This window comes from Bombus bifarius, unplaced genomic scaffold (assembly GCF_011952205.1).
Source record: "Bombus bifarius isolate JDL3187 unplaced genomic scaffold, Bbif_JDL3187 scf7180000008008, whole genome shotgun sequence".
Classification (NCBI taxonomy): Eukaryota; Metazoa; Arthropoda; class Insecta; order Hymenoptera; family Apidae; genus Bombus; species Bombus bifarius.
This window is the reverse complement of record NW_022884386.1, coordinates 6,477,003-6,498,361: the sequence shown is the minus strand read 5'-3', so window position 1 is coordinate 6,498,361 and position 21,359 is coordinate 6,477,003. Positions and strand designations below refer to the sequence as shown.

Sequence of the window (21,359 nt, the reverse complement as noted above, 5' to 3'; positions counted from 1 at the left end):
TTATATGTAACATTTATTATATCTGTTTTCCTATAACAGACAAAGAATAAAAATTAAATTTTCATGCTTATGATCAAATTTAGTTATATGTATACATTTTTCCTGGAATGTTTATATATACATATAACTGATTATTTATAATTTCTTAATTAAGAATTGAACATACAAGCACATTAAATACATAAGATTTTAAATTTGGCGTGGAAAAAGCTTTATAAAATAAAGTCGTATTTCCAGATTTTCAGATTTGGCATCAAATAGTTTGTATAGTATTTGTACAATAAAAAACATAGTGCCAACATAGGCAAGAATAACATTGGTCAAGCATAAAAATGTCTTATATTTTAAGGTTGAATACCATGCCTAGGAACTGCTCATAGTGAATCGTAATGACACCATCCAAATCTGTATCCAACTGTCTGAAGGCAGAAGTTAATGTCTAAAAAATAAAATTTATATATTTTTTTAAACATAAATGTACATAATCTAACAAAATATTACACAAATGAATACTTACATATAAGACTATACAGCACTGAATGAAATCATCAAAATATATAGTGCCACGACCAGCTCTATCATATTTGCGTATAAGAGTGTCTATAATTTGATCTGATAATCTGTATCCAAAATTTGTGAGAGCTGTTTTTAATTCATTTCTATCAATATTTCCACTGTTGTCCCGGTCAAATGATCTAAAGCAATTTTCCCAGTCTGTTACATATTTCCACAGAGCTCCAAATTCTTCAAAACTAACTGTTCCCTTTTGATTTTTATCAAACATACCTGAAGAATCAGGATCAGTTTTGTCAATGTCAAACATACCTGTATGAATGCAATGAGATAAACTAAAAATATATTAAATATGATAAAAGACCATGCAGATCTACTCAGAAACTATGGAATACATTGTTATAATATATCATTTTAAACATTTTTATTGATTTACGTGGTCATTTAAAACAATAAAATCAAATAATTACCAATCATTAAACGAACTGTTTCTGGATTAAATGGTGTCCAAGTCCCATTAGAAAGAGCCTGCTGTAATTCCTCTGCAGTAATTGCACCAGATCTGTCCTTATCAACTCTGCAATATCCAAACCAAAAAACATTAAGTTTGTTTGTGTCATATGTTATTTATTATCAAAATTGTATTTAGTATACAATTATTTATAAAATGAATGAATAAATAAATATGTTAATTTTATAAAGCTGTGTATGGAAGATAATCAAATTAAAATTAAAATATCTTTTAAATGACGAACTTTTAGATAAAAATACCTTAATATTTTTGTGTAGAGGATAAAAAATCATATCGGATCGCGTATGAAAAGATATAAAATTCCATCTAAAGAAATATTAATGACGCTGAATTTCGAAACAAAATGATCTCGAGTCAAAATTCGTTGCATCTTTGCATGAACCCTTTGAAATAATGCATATAATTTTGTCACGATAAGTTTTTTCGCACAACAATAAACGAGCCAGATATTAAGCTAATCCACTCTGTATATACATACATAATTTGTATAATTTGCAATATATAAATGTAATTCGTATCATTCATGAATAAGCTAGACCTAATTAAGGATAACATAATACATATATATAATTAAATATAATTTAACATTTACCATATTACAATTTGAATGACAAAACATATGCAGAATTATAAAGGTTATATGCTCGATATGAAAGAATTAGATAAACGAATAAAATTCAAATAAAGTTTGACATACCTTTGAAAAACATCCCAGAGAAATTCTCGACTAGGCATAGGCGATACAAAAGCCATCTTTCAACTAATGTTTACTTTCACAAAATATAGGATTAGAAATAATTATATTTAACACTTCTATCTGTCTAACGTTACTTTGTAACTTATTATGGTGACAGTGTAAAAGATAATATGAATTAATTTGCAAAAAGTTTCGCAGAATACGACGTCATAAACACGTCACACCACTGATAGTTCTAACGTATGGTGACTAGTTACTATACTACGTTTATATATACTATATCATATTAATCATATTAGCTATTTGGCTGGTTATTTTCAACTATATAGTATATCTTGTAGATCATACAAACAGGTCTTGATATTTGCTAGGGAAAATTGCTCGAAAATTGAATCATGTCTACTCGTAAAAAATCAACATGGAAGGTCAACAAAATCTGCGTTCTTGTGAGACAGACGAAGATGAGAAAAATGTTTCTGTCTCTGTTTGAGACATTCATAGCATGTCACGCATGGGCAGAACGAGGACCTTCTTGTCTTCCAGGTTAATTTTTCACAACTAATCACGACTCGATCTTCGGACGATTTTCTCTAGGATTCAGTACATAAATGTCATGATCTGTTTATATAATGTTGTACTATATCATTGTACGTATAAAGAAATTACTAGAAAATTATTTAAAATCTCAGAATAAAATAAGCTATATTAATTGAATTAAAAATTACTTCTTTATAAAGTGTTATTTATTAACAATGATCATTACATATTACAATGCATATAATGGATAAAAGAATAAATATATAAACGAAGTAATATATCTTGCTCAATTTGATTAAGTTAATCTAAAACAGCAAACAGCTCTCTTTCTCTTTAAAAACATTTATGATAATCTATCATACTTTTTTGTATATGATTGTTCACTAAAATAAAGATTATTATCATCCTAACAGGATACAAGGTTATTAAATAAAGCTTGTTATGGTTTTCCACATTTATAAATTTTCCTTACAAAGGAAAAATATTTCATGATTACTAGGTAAATTATATTATCTAATTGTGTTAAACATGATATCTAATGTTATCTATAGTGAAAATATTGAATAAAAGGTTTATTTATAAATATTTTGAGTTCTGTGCACATTTGTATTACGTTTGTTTAGATCTTTTTATTTTCCATGCCCCAATTCTATACTTATACCAAATGAAAAATAAATCTTTACCCATTTGTAACCAACTCCAGAAAGGGACTATTTTGGATCCTTCAATTTCTGTCCAATTCACAGGAATCTCAATAATAGGAATGTTTAGAATACTTGCAATATATAACATTTCTACATCAAATGCCCAACGTTCAACATGTAGAGCTTGAAATACAACTCTTGCAGATTCACGTGTTATAAGTTTAAAACCACACTGTGTATCCCTAATACCTCTGACTCCCCAAAACCACACTAGGAAATGGAATCCATGCATTAGTAACAATCGAAAAAAGGTTCTTTTAGCAGTTTCTTCTTTCTCTAAATGAGCTCTAGATCCACATACTATTGCATGAGAAGAACTGATTTCATTTGGCTTATCTATATAATCAACTAGAAAAGATGGTTTTGTCACTATAAATATTTAAGTTTACTTTATATTATACCTTAAGAGATAACTTACATCCTAATATATTTTTCAAACTATCATCTAACTTTTTTAAATCTGTAAACTTAGTAGCACCATCAGCATCTGCAAATAATATTACGCTCCCTCTTGCACTTAATATACCCTTAAATAAAAGTAATTATGATAAAAGATAATGACAATAATAATAAATTAAATTTCATAATATTCTGTTACTAACCAGTCTTACTGCCCCACCTTTCCCTCTGTTTTTAACAAGATTTAATACTCTAATGTTATCATATTTTAATGCATACTGATGAGCAATATCCACAGTTTTATCTGAACTTCCATCGCTAACTATAATCACTTCATAAGTACACCCATTTTTTGAACGGTTTTCCAAATATTCCAAACACTCATCTAACATTACTGGCACTATAAATTAAATATATAAACACATTATGTTTTCATAACATTACTGTTAATGCATCAGTATTTACATCTTTGCTCTTCATTATAAGCTGGTACTATAACACTTAAATGTACGCTCCATTTTTCATATAAAGACGGAAAAGCTTCTGTTTTTTTCGTTTTTGGATTGAAAAAGTACTTTTCCTTCTCATCTTGCCATATTTCTGGATATGGTTTCGTTATTATAAATAATATTATAGAAAACTGAAAGCATGTAATTAATTTCATTATAATATCAAAGAAATAATCGCAGCTACGTATACAATATTTTAATAAAACAAATTATAATTATAAGATATTAATGTACCTATAGAATTGCCACGTTTATACAAATTTAAATAACATAAAAATTGTAATTATAACCTAGAAACGTACCACAATTATACATATTACTGCAAATAAAATAGCATAAAGAAGTAAATGCCCTAACGGTATCATATTAATATTATTATGTTTTTAAATATTAGCAAAAAAATACTTTTCAAAACACGTATTGTTTCATCCTTCCTTATCTTGTGTCACCGCACATGCCTCTGAAGTTGTGATTAATTTGTATACATTTCGCAGTTGGCTGCACTAAATACAAATTTTATCTATTATTTTATTGCTGAAAAACTTCTATATTTAAAATGAAAAGTAGTCACAGAGGAAGTTTAGTATTTATTAGAGATATTAAAAATTAAATAATTTCAAATTTGTTATACAATATAATTCTTCGTAAGTAACTGATAAGTGATTGATAATAAACGTTTGCCCACATAGAGGGAGTTCTACATTTTCAAATTTCTATTTTTATTTATTATGTTCAAAAAATCTGAATTGTCACAATAAAATAAAGTATACTCTAATCGACATTCACGTCTCTATTAATTTTCTGTCTCATGTATTATTCGTTTCGCGTAATTCATTGTACGCTTATTATAAATTAATTTATTATAAATAGTATATTTTATTTATGTACATGAATTAAGTTATGGATATAAAACATAATGGATTCTGATAAAAACAATGAAAATAATAAAATTAATATTTCGGTTGAAATGAAAACTACTTCTCAAAAAAGAGATGAAGATAATACGTATGATACGAATGATACAAATCTAATGATTGATAATATCGCAACAGATGAAAGAAAACCGAAGAAAAAGATAACTATAACTGTAGACGAAGATGATCCATGTCTTAAACAGGAAGACAAAAAAAGACATGTACGATTTGTATTTCCTGGTGAAGATCCAAGGTTTGTTTTACTATGTTACTTTTCTGTTAACTGACATCTATAATATGATTAAAATTGATCTTTTTCATATTCTGAATTAAAGTAATTTGTAATATCGTTATTTAGATTTCAACAACAAAATCAAACATTACGCTGTTGGGTAATGTACCATGATTTCTATCGTTGCGAGCGTACTTTAGGAGAGGGATCAGACGTATGCACTTGGTTTAAACAAGTCTTTACATCTATATGTCCAAGGGAATGGATTAGTCGATGGGATGAACTTAGGGTTAAGGACAAATTAATCTAACACAAATATAAAAATCAAGGGAAATTTCCTAGTAACAAATATAGAGTTTAGGAAGATTGTATATTGTTTTCTATGGCTAAGGGATATAAACTTAAGTTTAAAAATAAATAAACTCGCAATTAGAAAAAAATATTAATCTTTTATTATACAGGTACAAGACTTTTATGAGGTAACTTATATAGAAGTATGAAATGAATATTTGTTGCAATGCCCGACGTTGGCCAGTCATTCGGCTGCCTTCAACAATCGGTCAACAATATCTTCTTTCTCTTTTACATTAATCACACTAGTTACTTGCAGTTCATATATGACACTTTTTACATATGTAAAAAATAAACACTTGCAGCAAATTTTCTTTAAATTTTCGTTAGAATAGAAGCTTGAAATAGCACAGTATTAAAAATTTTGCTTTTTTTAAAATTTATGATCTTTATATAATAAAATTGCTACTTTAATTTGTGCACAAACTCTTGCCGTGATGAAGATAACTTACCATCTTCGGGTGTTACTTCTGCTTGTTAACAGCTTCCATCTATGTGGGATTTTGCATTCTCAGAAATAGTAGTATCTGTAATTGTAAAGTGATAACATTTACTCATAATAAAAATTGTTGGAATTTAGAAGTTAATAGATTATAATAAAGTGTGATCACTTTCAATAAAAATCTTGATTTTTATTTTTTAATGTCCTCTGAATCTTATGAATAAAGATTAAAACCACCTTACGTATATTTTAACAATGCCATTTTGGTAGCTAAATGCTACTTGGTTTGGCTCCCTGTTTGATGAATAAATTGACAATCTCCATCACTGCATGTTCCCATCAGTTCGTATGGACAAAGGACGCCATTGGGATTCGTGTTCCTGGTTAAGAATGATAAAAACAACAAAAAAAATACTCGAAATTTTTGTGAAAGTTAAATTAGAAGAACACTGTATATTTTTTATTTAGAAATAAATATCCTATATTATTGAAATATTTAGAGAGCAAAAACCCACCTTGGTACCTTAAAGTGTGTTAATATTGATTCATAAGGTAAAAGTGTTTTTTTCGTTGAAAGTTCCCCTTCAAGTCTCGTAGTATTCCTCCTTTTACTGCCCGCTTCTAAAGTTGTAGACCTTATTACATTATTTTCTGGTACCACTACCTCATTATCCAGCTTTTGAGCATCTTGCGAGTTAAGCACACCAGTAGTAGGAACAGGATTATCACTTAAGTTTGTTTGTTCAGTAGATACTTCTTGTTCATGGTTGTTTTGTGTAGGTGTACTTTCTTCATTAATGCTTGGAGCACAATTATTTAATACTATATTTTTTTTCTTATCTGTATCACTTACATTTACTGTAGTAACTTCTTTGTGTACAGTTTTTCTAATTTCATTAGATTTTATTGGAGATTCATTTTCGTTTAAAATTGTCGTATTGGATTCTTCCAGAGAGTCACTTTGACAAATTTCTGTACATGCACTAGATACAGTTGTTTCTTCCAATTTTGATAATTCGTATATGTCGGAAATGTCAATAGATGGTACTTTTTTCCGGGAAAGTTGCCGCGTGTGATTAGCTACTTCTTTCAATCTATTATCTAAAAGTTGTGCTCCAGCTTCAGGTATCCTAGAAGATACAGTGAAAGAATTAAAAATATTTATATTTTGTGTTCACAGTGATTTGAAGATTAATAGTAATGATTCTATTAATATATTACTTATAATCTCTTCCTACAATTCTATTTCCCAAGTTTGTACAAATAATTGCGAGTTTATAGCATTTTTGGCGACCTGCATTGATTTTTCCGCGAGCTTCTACTACTTTTGGACCTATATTATTAATACGATTACGTTGCACTTGTAATCTTTCTTCAGCAACTTTGAGCTGTTCCCTGAGCTTTTTGACTTCAGCCGCTAAATTCGTCTGTAGATCTCTTTCCATATGCCACTGACGAAGATTTTGCGACATCTTCGCCAAATCATCTAAGATTGTATAGCTGTTTTATCAAGAAATGAATAAATTACTATATAGAAATACATTAAAAATTAATGGATATTAATGAATTTTCATTGGAAAGTTGGTTACCGTTTCATAACTAATTCTTGTTCTGTATCTATTAAACGTTGTTCTTGTTCCGCGCGTGAAAGATTAATAAGAGTATTTAGCTCTGCCTTGACATCTTTTTTAATTTCTTCCCAATTTTCTTCTACGCTTCTTATATCTTTTGGTGACACATTGTTTTTGGGCGATAGAAAATGGATGTCATATTTATCTTTTGTACTTGAAGTCAATAATGTATCTTCCTGACATTGTGGAAGATATATTGTAGATTCAGATGTATTAAGACTTTCATTCCAACTTTGAGGTGTTCTTGATAAAATAATAGTCGATGTATCTGAGTCCACTGTATTGTTATTACCAAATGGAGTATTATTAGAAACAATGTCTTCCTTTGTAGGACATGAAAGTTGATTTATATTATTATCATATATATTTTTATTACTGCTATTTTTATTTCCAGAAATATTTTCACTTCGATCGATTATTGTTTCGTTATTTAAGGTCACTTTATCATTTATTGTTACCACTCGATCGTTTGTATCATTTTTTACTTGTACCTGTACATATTTTCGATTTACTTCATCTGTAGATAAAATTTTTAAGCTAGGTGAAGTTTTTGTTTTCGTTGGACTCTTTCGCGATATATTCGTCGGTTGCATGTTTCCAACTGCTTTGTTTCCAATATTATTTGGACTACTTTCAGCAGATACAGATATATTATTTATTATTGACTTTGTTAGTGCTTTTGTTTGAATTGGATCTGTATGTTCTTGTTTATCAACATCATACATTTTGCTGATACATGACTGAATGTTGCTCGTTGATATAGTGGTACTTTTTACTGAATCTGCTAAATTTTTAGAGCAATTTTCCTTATTTAATTGTTGTGTACTTATACTTTGACTTTTTGAGGGTATTGTATAATGTAGTTTCGCATATAACTCTTTATTTGAGCTATTGGATGATATGGGTTTTGAAGATACTTCCATATTTTTATTTTTTATTAAACTGTTGTTTTCTATTGTTTTATGTAGCTTCAGCTTCTCGCGTTCTAAAATTTGTTGTTTTAACCGTCGATATTCCTCTTGCTGAGATGCAGGTAAATGACGAACAGCCTGTAAAAATAGTCAAATAATTAAATATTTCATATATGATACAATATTTTGTTGTAGTATTCTTACCAGTGGTGTTTGTAGATTGGATGAATTTGATTTTTCTGGTTTTGTTACTAATACTGCATCTTTCTTAGATGTTTGTGATATTACAGTTGGTCTTGCAGCTGCCATAGATTCTTGTTTTTTCCGTACTGCACGTAAAAATTGATCTAAATTTTTTTCAAACTCTGCTGTAGGATTTATTGCTGGTTGATGTTTTTCTATTGTGACAGTATGTGCTGAAGAAGCAGCTGTACTCTTTTGCCATTCAGATTCAGAATCACTTTCTGTATCGGACTCTAAATTTATAACAATCCTTTGTGTATCGGACAATGCCTTTGTATTAGCAGACCATTTACTGTCATTAGATTTCATTTTAGACAGAACTTCATTTTCTGCAATTTTTTGCTTGTTATAAATTGTAGCTCTTTGTAAATTTAATCTCTTTTGAATCATTGTATTTTGGTATTTTTTCGCATTATTTACAACTTTTGTACTTGCAGGAATTGAAATTCTTTTTATAAATTTCTTCTGTGGACTTTTTGTTATAGGAATTGATCTTTTTCTTCCAATTACTGTGTTTGAAGCCTTAATACTTTCAAGAGATAAACTTTTCTGTGTAACATTGTATATTTTCTCTCCGGCATTTGATTGATTTTTATCGTTTTCAGAACCACATAAATTTATATGTGGAGTTGGTAAATTATTAACTGTAGATAATACCATATTTGATACAGTTTGATTTGATACAGCAGATGTAGTACTTGTTGTTGTAAGTGCAACTGAATTGGAACAACTGTTAGTGATTTTTGTTCGTTTTGGCAAAGAAGCTAATAAAATTGCCCTTAATGCATCTTCATCTTCATCAAGACTTTGTCTTCTGTCTTCTGTACTCTTTTCTTGTGCTGATGTATCATTAGATGAATTATTACTTCTCTGTATTTTATCTTCATTAGTTTCTAAAGAAATTTTATTTAGTTTATCATCAATATTTTTGGACATTTCTGACGTACATATATGGACACAATCTGTCTCGTCCATTCGTGTCTGCGTTTCTTTTTGATTTTGTTTATTATCTGCATAAAGAACTTGATCTGATTTACATATTTGCTTATCTACAGTATTTACATTATCATCGTTTGTACATAATGTATTGTGTTTTTTTGCAATTAATGATGCAGTGCTTTTTCTTTTTAATCCCCTTTTAAGCAGTTTCTTTTTCTTTTGTGTTAGAATTTTAATATCACCTGTATTATTTGGGCTTGTAATTATATTATTTTGTGCCAGAGTTGCACTGGGATTACTTTCTACTAGTGAGATATGAGATGATTTATCTGTAGATATTTCATTAGTTAGATCTTCATGAAATGCAGTTGGTATAGTTAAAATAGAATGTGACTTTTGTGAAAAGGACATTAATTTTATAGGTTTAAAGGAAGCATTTATCTTTGTACTACTTTCTTTATTAATAACAACTGGCTGCATTTCTGCACTTTTGAATGTAGGTTCTTGCTGTAATGCATTCTTTCTAGTTGGTAGTGGCAGTTGCAATTGTTTGTTTGTTTTCAAAATTGGTGCTGGAACTAGTGTTCTATTAATTAATGTTGGTATTTTATTTGTATCTTTGGTAACATCTGGTAATCCCTTCATATAAAGCGGTTCTGATATTTTGTCTTTAACATTATTTGATATATCTGGAATGTACTCTGAAGTTTTTATGTTTTTGAAAGTATCAGTTAATAGATTTACATCTGCTTCAGTTTCAGGAAGATCATCAATTGTTATCATTGAACTACTAGGAGATATTGATTCCATAAGATAACTTGTATTAGACCTAAGAATTGGATCCAATGAAAATGTTTCTGCTTTACTTAATTGTTCATCTTCATTTACATTGTCTACTTGTTTTGTACTTTGTGTATGTTGATTTGTTGATACATTATTATATTGTTCATTATTTCCACATGTATTAGAAGTATATGATTCTAAAGAAACTAAGGAAGAATTTGAGATAGTTAGTGGACCAAGAGCTTGTGGAAGAGCATGTGATAAATCAGGATCATATACAGGAGTGTCAGTTGGAGAATAAGGCATTTCTTGGATCGAATTAATATCTAAAACTTCAGAAGTATGATTGCTTTTAACAGTAGCACATGTATTTTCATAAGAAGATACATTTAAATGAGAATGATGTACTTTCATAAAATCTGATTTAAAAGTTTCTGTTAAGTCAGTTGATGAATATTGTATATTTGCATTTGTAGCACATAATGGATTTTGTGATTGTGCATAATATGCAATATTTGGCAAAAAACTTCGATTTTCAACAATTTTCTCCTGATAAGATTTTTGATCATCCTGATTACTTGTTATAGATGTATTAAAATTTGCACTATTATTTGCTCCATTAAGAGAGATGCACGATACATCAGATGGTTGAATACCCAACAATTCTGTATCCACAGATATATTGGCAGTAATTTTGTCTGTTGGAGAATATGGTAATTTTTCTTTTTCTTTTTCAACATATGTATCTAATTCCATATCCTCTGTATGATCACTTTCATTTACAGGGAATGGAGTATGAGGTGGTGATGCAGAATTTTCCTCTCCAGGTATAGGAATGCTATCTAAAAAGCTTTGAGTAAATGGACTTTCACTACGAAAGCTATTAGATTTCTTAGACTTTCCCAATTGAATTCCCTTTTGAATTCTATTCTGATGTTTTTTTAATACAGCAGAACGAAGTGCAATCATTCTTAATTCCAAATCTTCTTCATCTTGATCATCATTCATATTTGCACTCACATGTTTTATAGTTTCAGTCTTTAGCTGTTCATTTTGTTTATTTGATTTATTTTGTTTTGTTTCAAGAGCTTTCTGCCTTAATAATGCCAAATCTTCTTCATCATCTGCATCATTAGATTCCTTTTTATTTATATCCTTTATAGATTTTCCTTTTGAAGAATTTGTCAAATCAGTATTATTGTTAGAAGCACTTTTCATCATATTTGTTAACTTCTCTTTTAATGAAGATGCATGCTCTTTATTTTTATTTAAAGTTTCTTCTAATGAATGAGTTCCCATTGAATCTAATTTTCTGACTTTTTTTAGTAATTTATGTGTAGTATCAGTATAATTATGGGATGATTTTAAGTCAATATGTGACGTTTTCCGAGGCATTGTCTTTGTTGAAGATCTGTATGGTGATCTTTTAGGAGATTTAAGTCTTCTTGGAGACCTCCTTGTCACTGGTGATCTAGTACGAGTAATTGGCGATTTTGATCTTCTAAAAGGAGATCTTGTTTTTATAAGAGATCTATGTCTTTTGGGTGGTGATCTTAGAATTATTCTTGATCTACTTCTTCTATGAATAGGACTCATTTCTCTGTGATGTGACCTAGAAGTATTTTTTGTCGTATCATCTTTTACTATACTAGCGCATTCTTTCTTAGATACATCTGCAGTAGCCGAAGAATCTAGATTATCCAATGAAAGTATACGATTTCTTTTCTTTTTCTTCTTTTTTTTCTTTCTGTTTTTGGAAGGAGAACGTATCATAATTTGTTTAGAATTATCTGCAAGACCAACAATTTCCATATCACTGTCACTTGAAATAGGCACAAGGTCGTCATTTTTTTCTTGAAGTGTAGAAGCTGTATGTTTTGTTCCAATGCATCCTGATTCTTTCATTTGATGAAGATTTTCTTTGCCCTGGACTGCATCTTGTAGAATAAGGTCAACTTCTACTTGATTAGAACATGATATGTCGAGAATAATAATACATTGGGTATAGAAAGGTTCAATATGTTATCAAATAGAAATACATTTTACACAAATTATATCCCAAAATATTAAAAATATATTTTTTTAATATTCATATTTAATAAAAGAAAATTGAATTTTATTTCAAGCTTATTTTTCATAACAATATAAACAATATAAACAATATGAAGTTAAAAGTATTAAAAAAACACTATATTATTTAATTTACCTCTTCTATTAGAACCCTTGGAAGGATAAAACTTGGCAGGAGCCGTACAGCACGTTGCATTTTGTTGAGTCGACAGAAAATTTGAACAATGAGAAATTTTAGTGCCATATCCGTAATTTAAATGTCCTTCCTCGGAAGAACTTACATCTTCCAAGGATATCTCACCTTCTTCTTTCTCATCTAACACACCAACTGTTTCCGTACACTCACTCGACAAATCGCTAGCCATTCTTGAACTTACCCTCGAACCATGAACAATTACTCGCGTCCATTCGTAATAATACAAAACTGTTTCATGAAAATTAGGGTTAATTACGTATTAACAATAATTGTGATTTTTTTACCGATCTAAATCTAACACTCGCACTACACTATATTATAAATAATACCGCGATTAAAATCCTTTAATATAACGAATAAAAAATTTAAATAATCCCGAATACCGCATTTAATTTAGACAAAGAGAAATTACTTAGTCACTAAAACATCCGTTTTTATTGCAACTTTATCTTCACAACTAAATGCATGTAATAGTTCTGCCATGCTAAGTCGTTTTCAATGCATGATACGAAACAGTTGGTTTTCATTATTCACTGATTCGGTGTGTTCTAAAATTACACAAACGATTACATTACATGAAAACGAAGCGATTAATCTTTGAACAAACTCATATTCACATTTTTTATTAATTTATTATCATACGGAAAATTCTACTTTTTTTTGTAAGTGAAATTTTATTAAATTGTTATACACTGTTTGAAAAATGATCTTTTTATTAATATTTTTCAAGTATTTTTATCGTAATACTTCAAGTATTGTATCGGCTTTTCACTTTCCCTATAATGTAATTGACATGTACATATATTGTTATTTCAAATTAAATATAAACATGATATATCATATACTATATGACATAAGAAAGCGGAAATATTACTTGTCAGTACTATTTGGTCGCAATTTTGAACGAAGAATATTAAATTTTGGTTGAACGTAATGTTCAAGTAAATCTTTATCAAATATAAAGCGTGCTAATGATTGATCACCGATACCAGACAGGACAGCTACAAATCTTCCCATTTCATTCACACTCTTCATCTGATCTTCCATAAAGCCGGTAACAATAAAATCACTAGCATTTAAATCACCATGTTTTTCCGCAACAGCATTTACTGCTACTAGTTTTTCAGCTACCTCTAATTCCAAAGTCAATGCTGTCTAAACAAATTTAATAACCATGCATATTATTAAAAGAGAATACTTAATTCTTTCTTTTAATTATTTACTTTAAAAGCGTGCAATGGACATTTCCAATCTTGGTCGGAAGGAGGTTGTATTGGACATAAATTTACAAGACCTCCGCGCATTTTGACGTAATTTAGAAATCTGATAGCATGCTCATGTTCCTCGTGATGCATTTGCATGAAAAATGATTCACAGCCAGGCAATGCTACATCTGCGCGCCCGAAGTATGCAGCCTATAGAAAATAACTGATTTACATTAAAGATAATACTATTAAAAAAACTATATATTTATTTATCTTTTTAAGAAACAAATAGTTCTATTTTTTATCTCACCATGGACAAATAATGATAGAAAGCTTTCAGTTCCGTATTTATTTGTTCGTTTAATATAGTTTCAGTTTCTTGATGAAACTTAAAATTGGCCGGTTTTCCACTTGGCCATTTCGTAGGTTTATCAATGCAAAATTCATCCTTGCAGGAGGTTGCCAAAAATTTGGCAAGAAATAGTTTTGGTTTACATATTCCCTTGTAGAGTTTAGTTCTTCAAAAAGATTACTTACATTTTCGAATTATACTTAATATTAGATTCTTTCATAAATAAAAGTTACAAACTTACTCTTTAGTATATAATTGTCGAACAAACGAGTTGAAAACATCACTAAGAATTTTTTTATCACTACGCAATTTTAACATGATTTATCTTTAGTTACAAACAATTTACATACACATTTCTTGATATAAAGAACTTCGTCAATTGTAAAAATTATTCTTTAAAAAATTTTCATTTTTATTTGTATGTTATGTCATATGTCATATTATCGATTCGCAATTTATTTTCGATATCACGCATAAATGTTTTTGAAACAAAAATAGAAACTATATATAATCAGGATTGCCAAGCTTTATTGCGCTCAAAGTTAGCACTACGTTGTACAATATATATAACGTTTGCCACACTTCTTAACATGGTAAAAGATGTAGATTCAATCCGAAATGAATTTCTTACTAATACTTTTTGGAAGTATTTGTAATTTGATGCAGAAATGTACAACACTTCAAAATTATACAAGTTCATATATATTTATTTTAGCAATAGAAATTAAAATACTGTATTTATTTCTCACATTAGTATTGTGTAATGTACAATTTTTTGCTCATTCTCTGTCCATGCATAGTATGTTGACGTTTTTACTACAATAATAGTGTTAAATTTTTAAAAGGGCGTTTTATTCCCCAAGTTCTTGGTCGATGATATGTACTCCTACACCATCGCCAACTCTTTCTAATTTTGTTATGTGGTTGGCAAGTTCATTGATGGAGTCTACTTGTTCTTTCAGATACTCGGTTTCAAGGAAATCTAACAAGTTTGGATCGTTGTGTCGAGTCGCTAAGGCGTGTATTTGGAGAAGACTCTGAAAATGATAAAATATTTATAAAAATATTTATATACTTTATATTTCACTAAAAAACATTACATTTTATTACTGCAAAATGTTCATGTTACAAATTTATAAAGAAAAAAAAAAGAAAAAAATCAGATTGGAGGAGCTGGGATTTGAACCCAGGACTTTCCGCATGCGAAGCGGACACTCTACCACTGAGTTACACCCCCACTTGAAAGAACGGGTATTAAGAATCTATAAAAGGGAATAAGTTGATATATTAAAAATATCAATGGAATTAAACTATAATTGAAAGTATTTCGTACATTCTAAAGAAATAAGACATAATCAAAATGTATATAGGAATATTATTTTCATATAATTTTGTATAAAATTACTTTTCTATTCTAATAACAATTGTTACATTTGAAATAAAATTTTAATAAACATACATACCTCATTAACTTGTCTCTCTAGCTTCAATGCTTCCGTCATAGCGTCATGAGCGCTGATCCAGTCATTTTTTGGCGGGTTTTCAATAGGTGCCAGAGTGATGCTGCCACCTCTCTTGTTTTGATAAGTCATAAATTTCATGGCGTGTTCTCTTTCTTCGTCTGAAGCTTTTTTGAAATACGTATAATGCCCTGGTAAAGCTACGTCGCATCTATCGAAGTAATATGCCTACAAAAATAATCACGATAATAGAACATGAAATAAAAACACAGAAAGTATTCATGACGAAAATAATGGTATAGGAAATAAGATGTTTCTTTTTATTTAAATTTTATTGCTAAAGAAAATTCAACGTTTAGAATAGCCACTTAATCGATATATTGACTAACCATAGACAGATAGACGTAACTCGAGAACAATTCCAAATTGATTTGGTTATTAATCGCTTGCTCACAGTCTTTGTGAAAATTTTGTCTAACTAGATCCATGATGTTCGACTTCATTGTAGTTAATTTCGTCAAAGTAGAGCGCAAATATAAAGGCACCATATAATAACACTAATTTCGCGGACCTTCACGATGTACCGACTGCGAGCAAATGATGCGCAGTTGTGGCACACGCAAGCGCGCTGTACACATTTTATTGATTTCATGTTCAAAATTGACCTTGAATACAAACATAACAAATTAAAAAATTTAATGTTATATAATGATTTAGCATTTCGCGGCGTTGTGATAAACATGTTTGTTACAGATTGTTATTGTTTTCTTTTTATGTTTTGAATTGATTGAATTATTATTCCATATGTTTAATTATTACTTATAATTTACAATAAAGAGGTACGTACGATGGACTTCTAAATCTATTAGTATTTGCATTCTTAAATTAATGAATATTTTTAGCTTTGCCTTTTTGGATTTAAATGTTGTTTGAATTACGTGCGTTCAGAGAGTTTCCACTATATCAATAGGATAGACCAATAGGAAGAAAGTCTGAGTGTCAATGATTTACTTTGGTTAGGTTTCGGAACGCACATGCATGATATGCAAGTGTATAATTATTGTGATGAACTTCATGATTTGATTTCATTTTAAATGTTGAAGGTAGATCTTTTTAATTTTCTTTTTTACAAATTTTGTTCATAGTTAAATTTATCTTAAATATCATTTTGAATTTTCTACTTAGAGAATTTCGTTTTTGTTAATGTGACATTGATATTATAATTTTAATGTTATTTCGTAATACTATTCTGGCTTTATATGAATAGTGTACATAATTATACATCTTTTTTATTTTAAAATTTATATCATAATCTATTTCAATGACATATTAGCTTATTATTGAAAATGAAAAGATTCAACTAATAGGTTATGTGCGACGTTGTTTACAAATATCCAGGTTATAATTAATCTAATTGTTTTCAATATAATAATGCATTTGATATTAACATTGTGATATCAATTTTATCAATCATATGATTTTTTAATGTTTTTACAGCAAAAGGACTATGTATATGTAATGTACAAATGTACTTTGTCAAAGAATATTATCTAATTGACAGGCCATAAATAGATTTAATTGCATTTGATGAATAATAGTTGTTTCTTTGCAAACAAATTTTTATCTGACATTAATTTCTAGACAGTTTTATTTTATTCAAAGGATAGGAGGAAATGTATTCCAGGAGAGTGGGAATTTACACATAATGATCATAATATATAGATATAATTAATATTTTATTGCTATATTAAAGAAATTACTATATTACAATTATGTTACAATGTAATGTTTTATGTTTTTTCATCATTTTTAGGAGGTAACTATGATTTGAGAAATGGTCACAGAAATCAGGGTTTAAAGAACATTTTTATAATTTATATGTATATTATATTTTCAGTTAAGACAGTAATTAAGATATTCATTAAATGTTCAATAGTTATTATTAATAGTAGCTTTAAAAGTTTTATAAGGTTTTCTATAATAACTTATAAAATTTAGAATAAGAGAGAAATTTTAGAATTTTATTATGCATTGTGAAAACACATTTGTAAATGAATATTACTCTCAAGCTATTCGATATATTATATTATAAGATTTTCTATAATGTTTATTGCAAAATTTAAAGTTAATGTACCTATTATTAATAATTTTAGAATTGTATTATACCTTGTAAAGATAGATTGGTTGGTTAATATTAGTGTTTTGCCATATACTAAATTCCATATTTTGTGCTACAGAGAAATTATAAAATTTGTTCATGTCTTGATCCAGAAGATTTGTATAATTTCTGTTTAGAAATCTTACTTGTCACACTTCGAAAAAATACTGATTTTGTCATACCATCGATGCTTCGTGGAAGCCCCATCATAGCCGCTGTCACACGCACAAGAGTCTTATGTCTAATCTTGTGCAGTGGCCAGCAGCTGCATTAGGGTCCATTATTGTTCTTATTTTCTTCTTATGCGAATGGTTTCCACTTAAATAATTTTTTCCCGAAGTTACACAACTTAAATGGTTGTAAAATGCATAGAACATCTGCGACAGAAACAATGTATTAAAATAAAGGAAAGCATAGGAAACGAGTTTTATCTAGTATGTATAGCATAAATTATTCGATAGATTTCGATTGGCGTTTGAGGACGATTTTCCTAATTCCTTTTGTTCCATAGAATTTAATCGTTATAGATAGCGTTATTATCCTTATTATGATTTATTTAATTTCACTTTTCTCGTGGCTCATAGTTGAAAAAGTGGGATACCAAGTAGTAAAATATGTATAGATGTAATGAATGAATGAGTAAAGTATAACTTGGCTAGCACCTTCTTTTACCACATGTCAATGATGTGGTCTACATATTTCCTCTTATATATGCTGTGTACGGATAGTGATTCTATGCAAAATATCTTAAGAAATCAATGCAACGCTTTAGTAGTAATTTCCTAGATGTCCTTTTATTTGTTTAGAGCTGTTTTCTTTATAGAAATTCTTGAACTTCGTATACTCTCTCTTTATAACACGATGTTCAATTTAAACGAAAAATGCACTTCTATATTTATCATGCATTGTCGAATTACATGTTTAACTAATTTGTACTAACACATTTCTAATGGTCACGAAGAAATAACATATATGTAATACATGCCTCGTGTCCATGTAAATACATGAAAAGTATATCCGTACCAAGATAAGTTGTTGGGACCGGACATCTGGTTGTTCTATAGGTTGATAGGATAGTTCGACTCGAATACAAAATTCATCGCCTTCGATTTTCCTACCCGTACATTTCTACGATGAACTTTCCATAGTTTGTACATATCTAGGCTAACTCTTTTTCCGTATTCACCGGAAGTTAGAAACGCCGAACACGATTGATAGTGATGGAGATCAATTTTGAGCAATCGTTACAATCGATGTCGCTACAAAACTCAACCATAGTTTTGTTCTATAAAGAATAAAATATCTTCTTATACTTTTATTACAGATTTGTGAATATCCACAAGTGAAGATTCTGTGACTCGACAGTTTTTGTTAAAAGCTGGTTAGAACATTTTTCGAGGATACCCCTTACAGAATCATAGTTACTCCAAAATTAGCAACCTTGTTCCAAAAGTTGTGACAATAATATCTGATATCAGGATGTTCACATCATAGCATCGAGGTACACCTTTCAATTGGTCCAGTTATATTCCTCCACTCACTTCGTTCACGTATAAAAATAATAAAATTCATGCGGTACGAAGCGTGCTCTATCCACTAAGGGTTGTACGGTGTGTGACAAGTAAATGCCAAACAGAACCTCCGAGTAATCCGCACTTGATCAACGTTCTTTTTAAATTGTTTCGGTATCACTACGCGATCGAAGCTAAGCGCAAGTTAATAAACAACGATCTTTGCACTTCTGTCCATGTTCCGAGCACAACTGCCGATACCTTCTTAGTTCACCCTTGGTTATATACTAGGACACCACGTGGTCATCTAATCCACCGACCAATGGCAGGGTGGCTTTAGAATGCATTGGCCAATCAACATTTTCCTTTAAGGTCACAAGACACGTGTTTCTTGGGAAATAAGGGCACAGGCATTACGAACGAAATCGTATTTGCGTTACCGAAGTTGGACGATCGAATAGCAGACACAGGTACACTCTGCTTGCCTAGCTTTTCTTCTCTTTCCTCAATATTCATGTGTTATGCGATATTTGACGGTATTTTTGCTCATGATCAAGTATCAATAGTTCATTTTATCTATATTTTGATCTCTTTTTTAGTATCTGTATAGAAAAAGTTGACTTTATCAGCAATTTCATTATTCTAAATATATTTTCTTTGGATCACATACGCACATTGAATTCTTATACCTGAAGGGGCATGTAGTAAAAATTGATCTCTATTAACGAAATAAATTTATTGATGGCCTTTCTAGGATCTATATGTTATGTTTTTGTCAGTTACATAAATGCTTTCTATTTCGTTATATAACTTCAGTTCACCCTGTGACCTGGCTATCGCCGTCTGTTAGCAGTCTCGTTGTCTGTAGTGGTGTTTAATGATATTGTGAAGAGGTGAATCCTTAAAACGTATCCCACATACATACCAACGCGAAGCAGGTACCCCGTTAAATAGCTGGATCCGGCATTACGGCGACCTAATTTTTATGCCTTGCTTTAGACCATAATTGTCGCATTAAATTCACGATTTATCATTATTAAAACATCTATAATTCACGCTTTCTACTCTAATCTTATTCCCAAAAGAGTTCTTTTTTCGAATTTATTACAGATGTTTTCAAAGTAGTTTAATATCGTATCCATGTCAGAGAAACCATTTATTAAGACCCCTTTCTCATAGTTCAATAGTTTTTTTTTTTAATTTGATAGCCAATAGATTTAGATAGACGTAGTTGCAGCTATAGAGTCAAACTAACAGGGATATTATCAATGTAGACTGTCGGCGATTTTTACGGCTTCCCACGAAGGAGGTCATGTGATAAAGGACACGAGATACATAGTTGTCAGGTGAAAAATCAAGCTAGAATCATCGTCAATCTCGGTTGCACAAATTTATCTGATATCAAAAGAGCATTGAGAACGATGGCTTAGAGCGTGTGCAAGGAACATCAATGCTAGAAAGCAGCGTAAGAAGTGCGAGTCATTAAGTTCCATTTAACAAATTCTCTAGATAGAACAGAACCAGTTTTTTCTGTAAAAGTACTTCTTGCCCTGGCTCACTGAAGGACCATCGTTCATCGATTAATAACCAATTGGATATTTCCTATTTGATTCCCGACTATAACTTGAAACTTGAAGAAAGGACGAGTCGTTGAGACGGATAGTTCTGTCAGTGAAGGAGCTGTGTTCGGAATAAGGGTGGAATGCGAGAAGCGGATGAAGATGAGGAGTCATCTAGCTAACCTTACGCCCCTGCTGTACGTTCCCTCTGACCGAAGAGACAACAGCGAAGAGAAAGAAAAAGAGGACGGTGACGGCGGGGGGTAACACTAGCCGAGTAAGCTCTGGACACTTCTCAGGATTCAGGGCTTAGCACCCCTGGATCCTCAGGCTTCACGTCTGCCTGGCCTAACCTGGGACTCCTCCACTGACTCCACCGGTACCCGCTGTCCCCTTTTTTCCGTCTATCTTTCCACCGATCGACAACTTTCTTTTCCGTGTTCTAATTATTCTCCGTTCGTCTAGTCCGCCGTTTTCTAGCATACGATCACGCTGTAATAACAAATAGACG

At 30.2% G+C, this 21,359-nt stretch overlaps 6 protein-coding genes and 1 non-coding gene across 10 annotated transcripts; 1 reads left to right on the top strand and 6 right to left on the bottom strand.

Moving 5' to 3' along the window:
- Nucleotides 1-165: 165 nt before the first annotated feature.
- Nucleotides 166-2,142, bottom strand: LOC117206515 (programmed cell death protein 6). Of its 2 annotated transcripts, none has more exons than XM_033445944.1 (4): nt 1,743-2,142; nt 984-1,090; nt 518-825; nt 166-439 (listed from the first exon to the last, which is right to left on the bottom strand). In XM_033445944.1, the coding sequence occupies exons 1-4, from the start codon at nt 1,796-1,798 to the stop codon at nt 338-340; spliced, it is 573 nt and encodes a 190-aa protein (XP_033301835.1). In that variant the 5' UTR covers nt 1,799-2,142; the 3' UTR covers nt 166-337. The 2 variants fall into 2 exon arrangements, with proteins under 2 accessions (XP_033301835.1, XP_033301836.1); XM_033445945.1 differs by having other exon boundaries at nt 518-786; nt 1,743-2,129.
- Nucleotides 2,143-2,733: 591 nt separating this feature from the next.
- LOC117206512 (dolichyl-phosphate beta-glucosyltransferase) lies at nt 2,734-4,526 on the bottom strand. The gene is made up of 5 exons (XM_033445939.1): nt 4,194-4,526; nt 3,848-4,022; nt 3,586-3,782; nt 3,402-3,510; nt 2,734-3,331 (listed from the first exon to the last, which is right to left on the bottom strand). The coding sequence occupies exons 1-5, from the start codon at nt 4,254-4,256 to the stop codon at nt 2,889-2,891; spliced, it is 987 nt and encodes a 328-aa protein (XP_033301830.1). The 5' UTR covers nt 4,257-4,526; the 3' UTR covers nt 2,734-2,888.
- A 5-nt stretch (nt 4,527-4,531) lies between these two features.
- On the top strand, nt 4,532-5,426 carry LOC117206517 (cytochrome c oxidase subunit 6B-like). The gene is made up of 2 exons (XM_033445947.1): nt 4,532-5,058; nt 5,164-5,426. The coding sequence occupies exons 1-2, from the start codon at nt 4,808-4,810 to the stop codon at nt 5,345-5,347; spliced, it is 435 nt and encodes a 144-aa protein (XP_033301838.1). The 5' UTR covers nt 4,532-4,807; the 3' UTR covers nt 5,348-5,426.
- A 40-nt stretch (nt 5,427-5,466) lies between these two features.
- Nucleotides 5,467-13,117, bottom strand: LOC117206507 (uncharacterized protein MAL13P1.304-like). Of its 3 annotated transcripts, none has more exons than XM_033445913.1 (7): nt 12,544-13,117; nt 8,577-12,295; nt 7,420-8,510; nt 7,052-7,330; nt 6,346-6,960; nt 6,068-6,210; nt 5,467-5,915 (listed from the first exon to the last, which is right to left on the bottom strand). In XM_033445913.1, exons 1-6 carry the CDS (start codon nt 12,770-12,772, stop codon nt 6,108-6,110), a joined length of 6,036 nt encoding a protein of 2,011 aa, XP_033301804.1. In that variant the 5' UTR covers nt 12,773-13,117; the 3' UTR covers nt 5,467-5,915; nt 6,068-6,107. The 3 variants fall into 3 exon arrangements, with proteins under 3 accessions (XP_033301804.1, XP_033301803.1, XP_033301805.1); XM_033445912.1 differs by having other exon boundaries at nt 6,073-6,210; XM_033445914.1 differs by having other exon boundaries at nt 6,073-6,210; nt 8,577-12,274.
- A 183-nt stretch (nt 13,118-13,300) lies between these two features.
- LOC117206514 (soma ferritin-like) lies at nt 13,301-14,535 on the bottom strand. The gene is made up of 4 exons (XM_033445942.1): nt 14,402-14,535; nt 14,119-14,326; nt 13,827-14,018; nt 13,301-13,758 (listed from the first exon to the last, which is right to left on the bottom strand). The coding sequence occupies exons 1-4, from the start codon at nt 14,476-14,478 to the stop codon at nt 13,474-13,476; spliced, it is 762 nt and encodes a 253-aa protein (XP_033301833.1). The 5' UTR covers nt 14,479-14,535; the 3' UTR covers nt 13,301-13,473.
- A 145-nt stretch (nt 14,536-14,680) lies between these two features.
- On the bottom strand, nt 14,681-16,244 carry LOC117206516 (soma ferritin-like). The gene is made up of 3 exons (XM_033445946.1): nt 16,010-16,244; nt 15,624-15,848; nt 14,681-15,197 (listed from the first exon to the last, which is right to left on the bottom strand). Exons 1-3 carry the CDS (start codon nt 16,166-16,168, stop codon nt 15,012-15,014), a joined length of 570 nt encoding a protein of 189 aa, XP_033301837.1. The 5' UTR covers nt 16,169-16,244; the 3' UTR covers nt 14,681-15,011.
- Trnaa-cgc lies at nt 15,326-15,397 on the bottom strand. Its single transcript has one exon. It is a non-coding gene; the product is annotated as a tRNA-Ala (tRNA).
- Nucleotides 16,245-21,359: the final 5,115 nt, after the last annotated feature.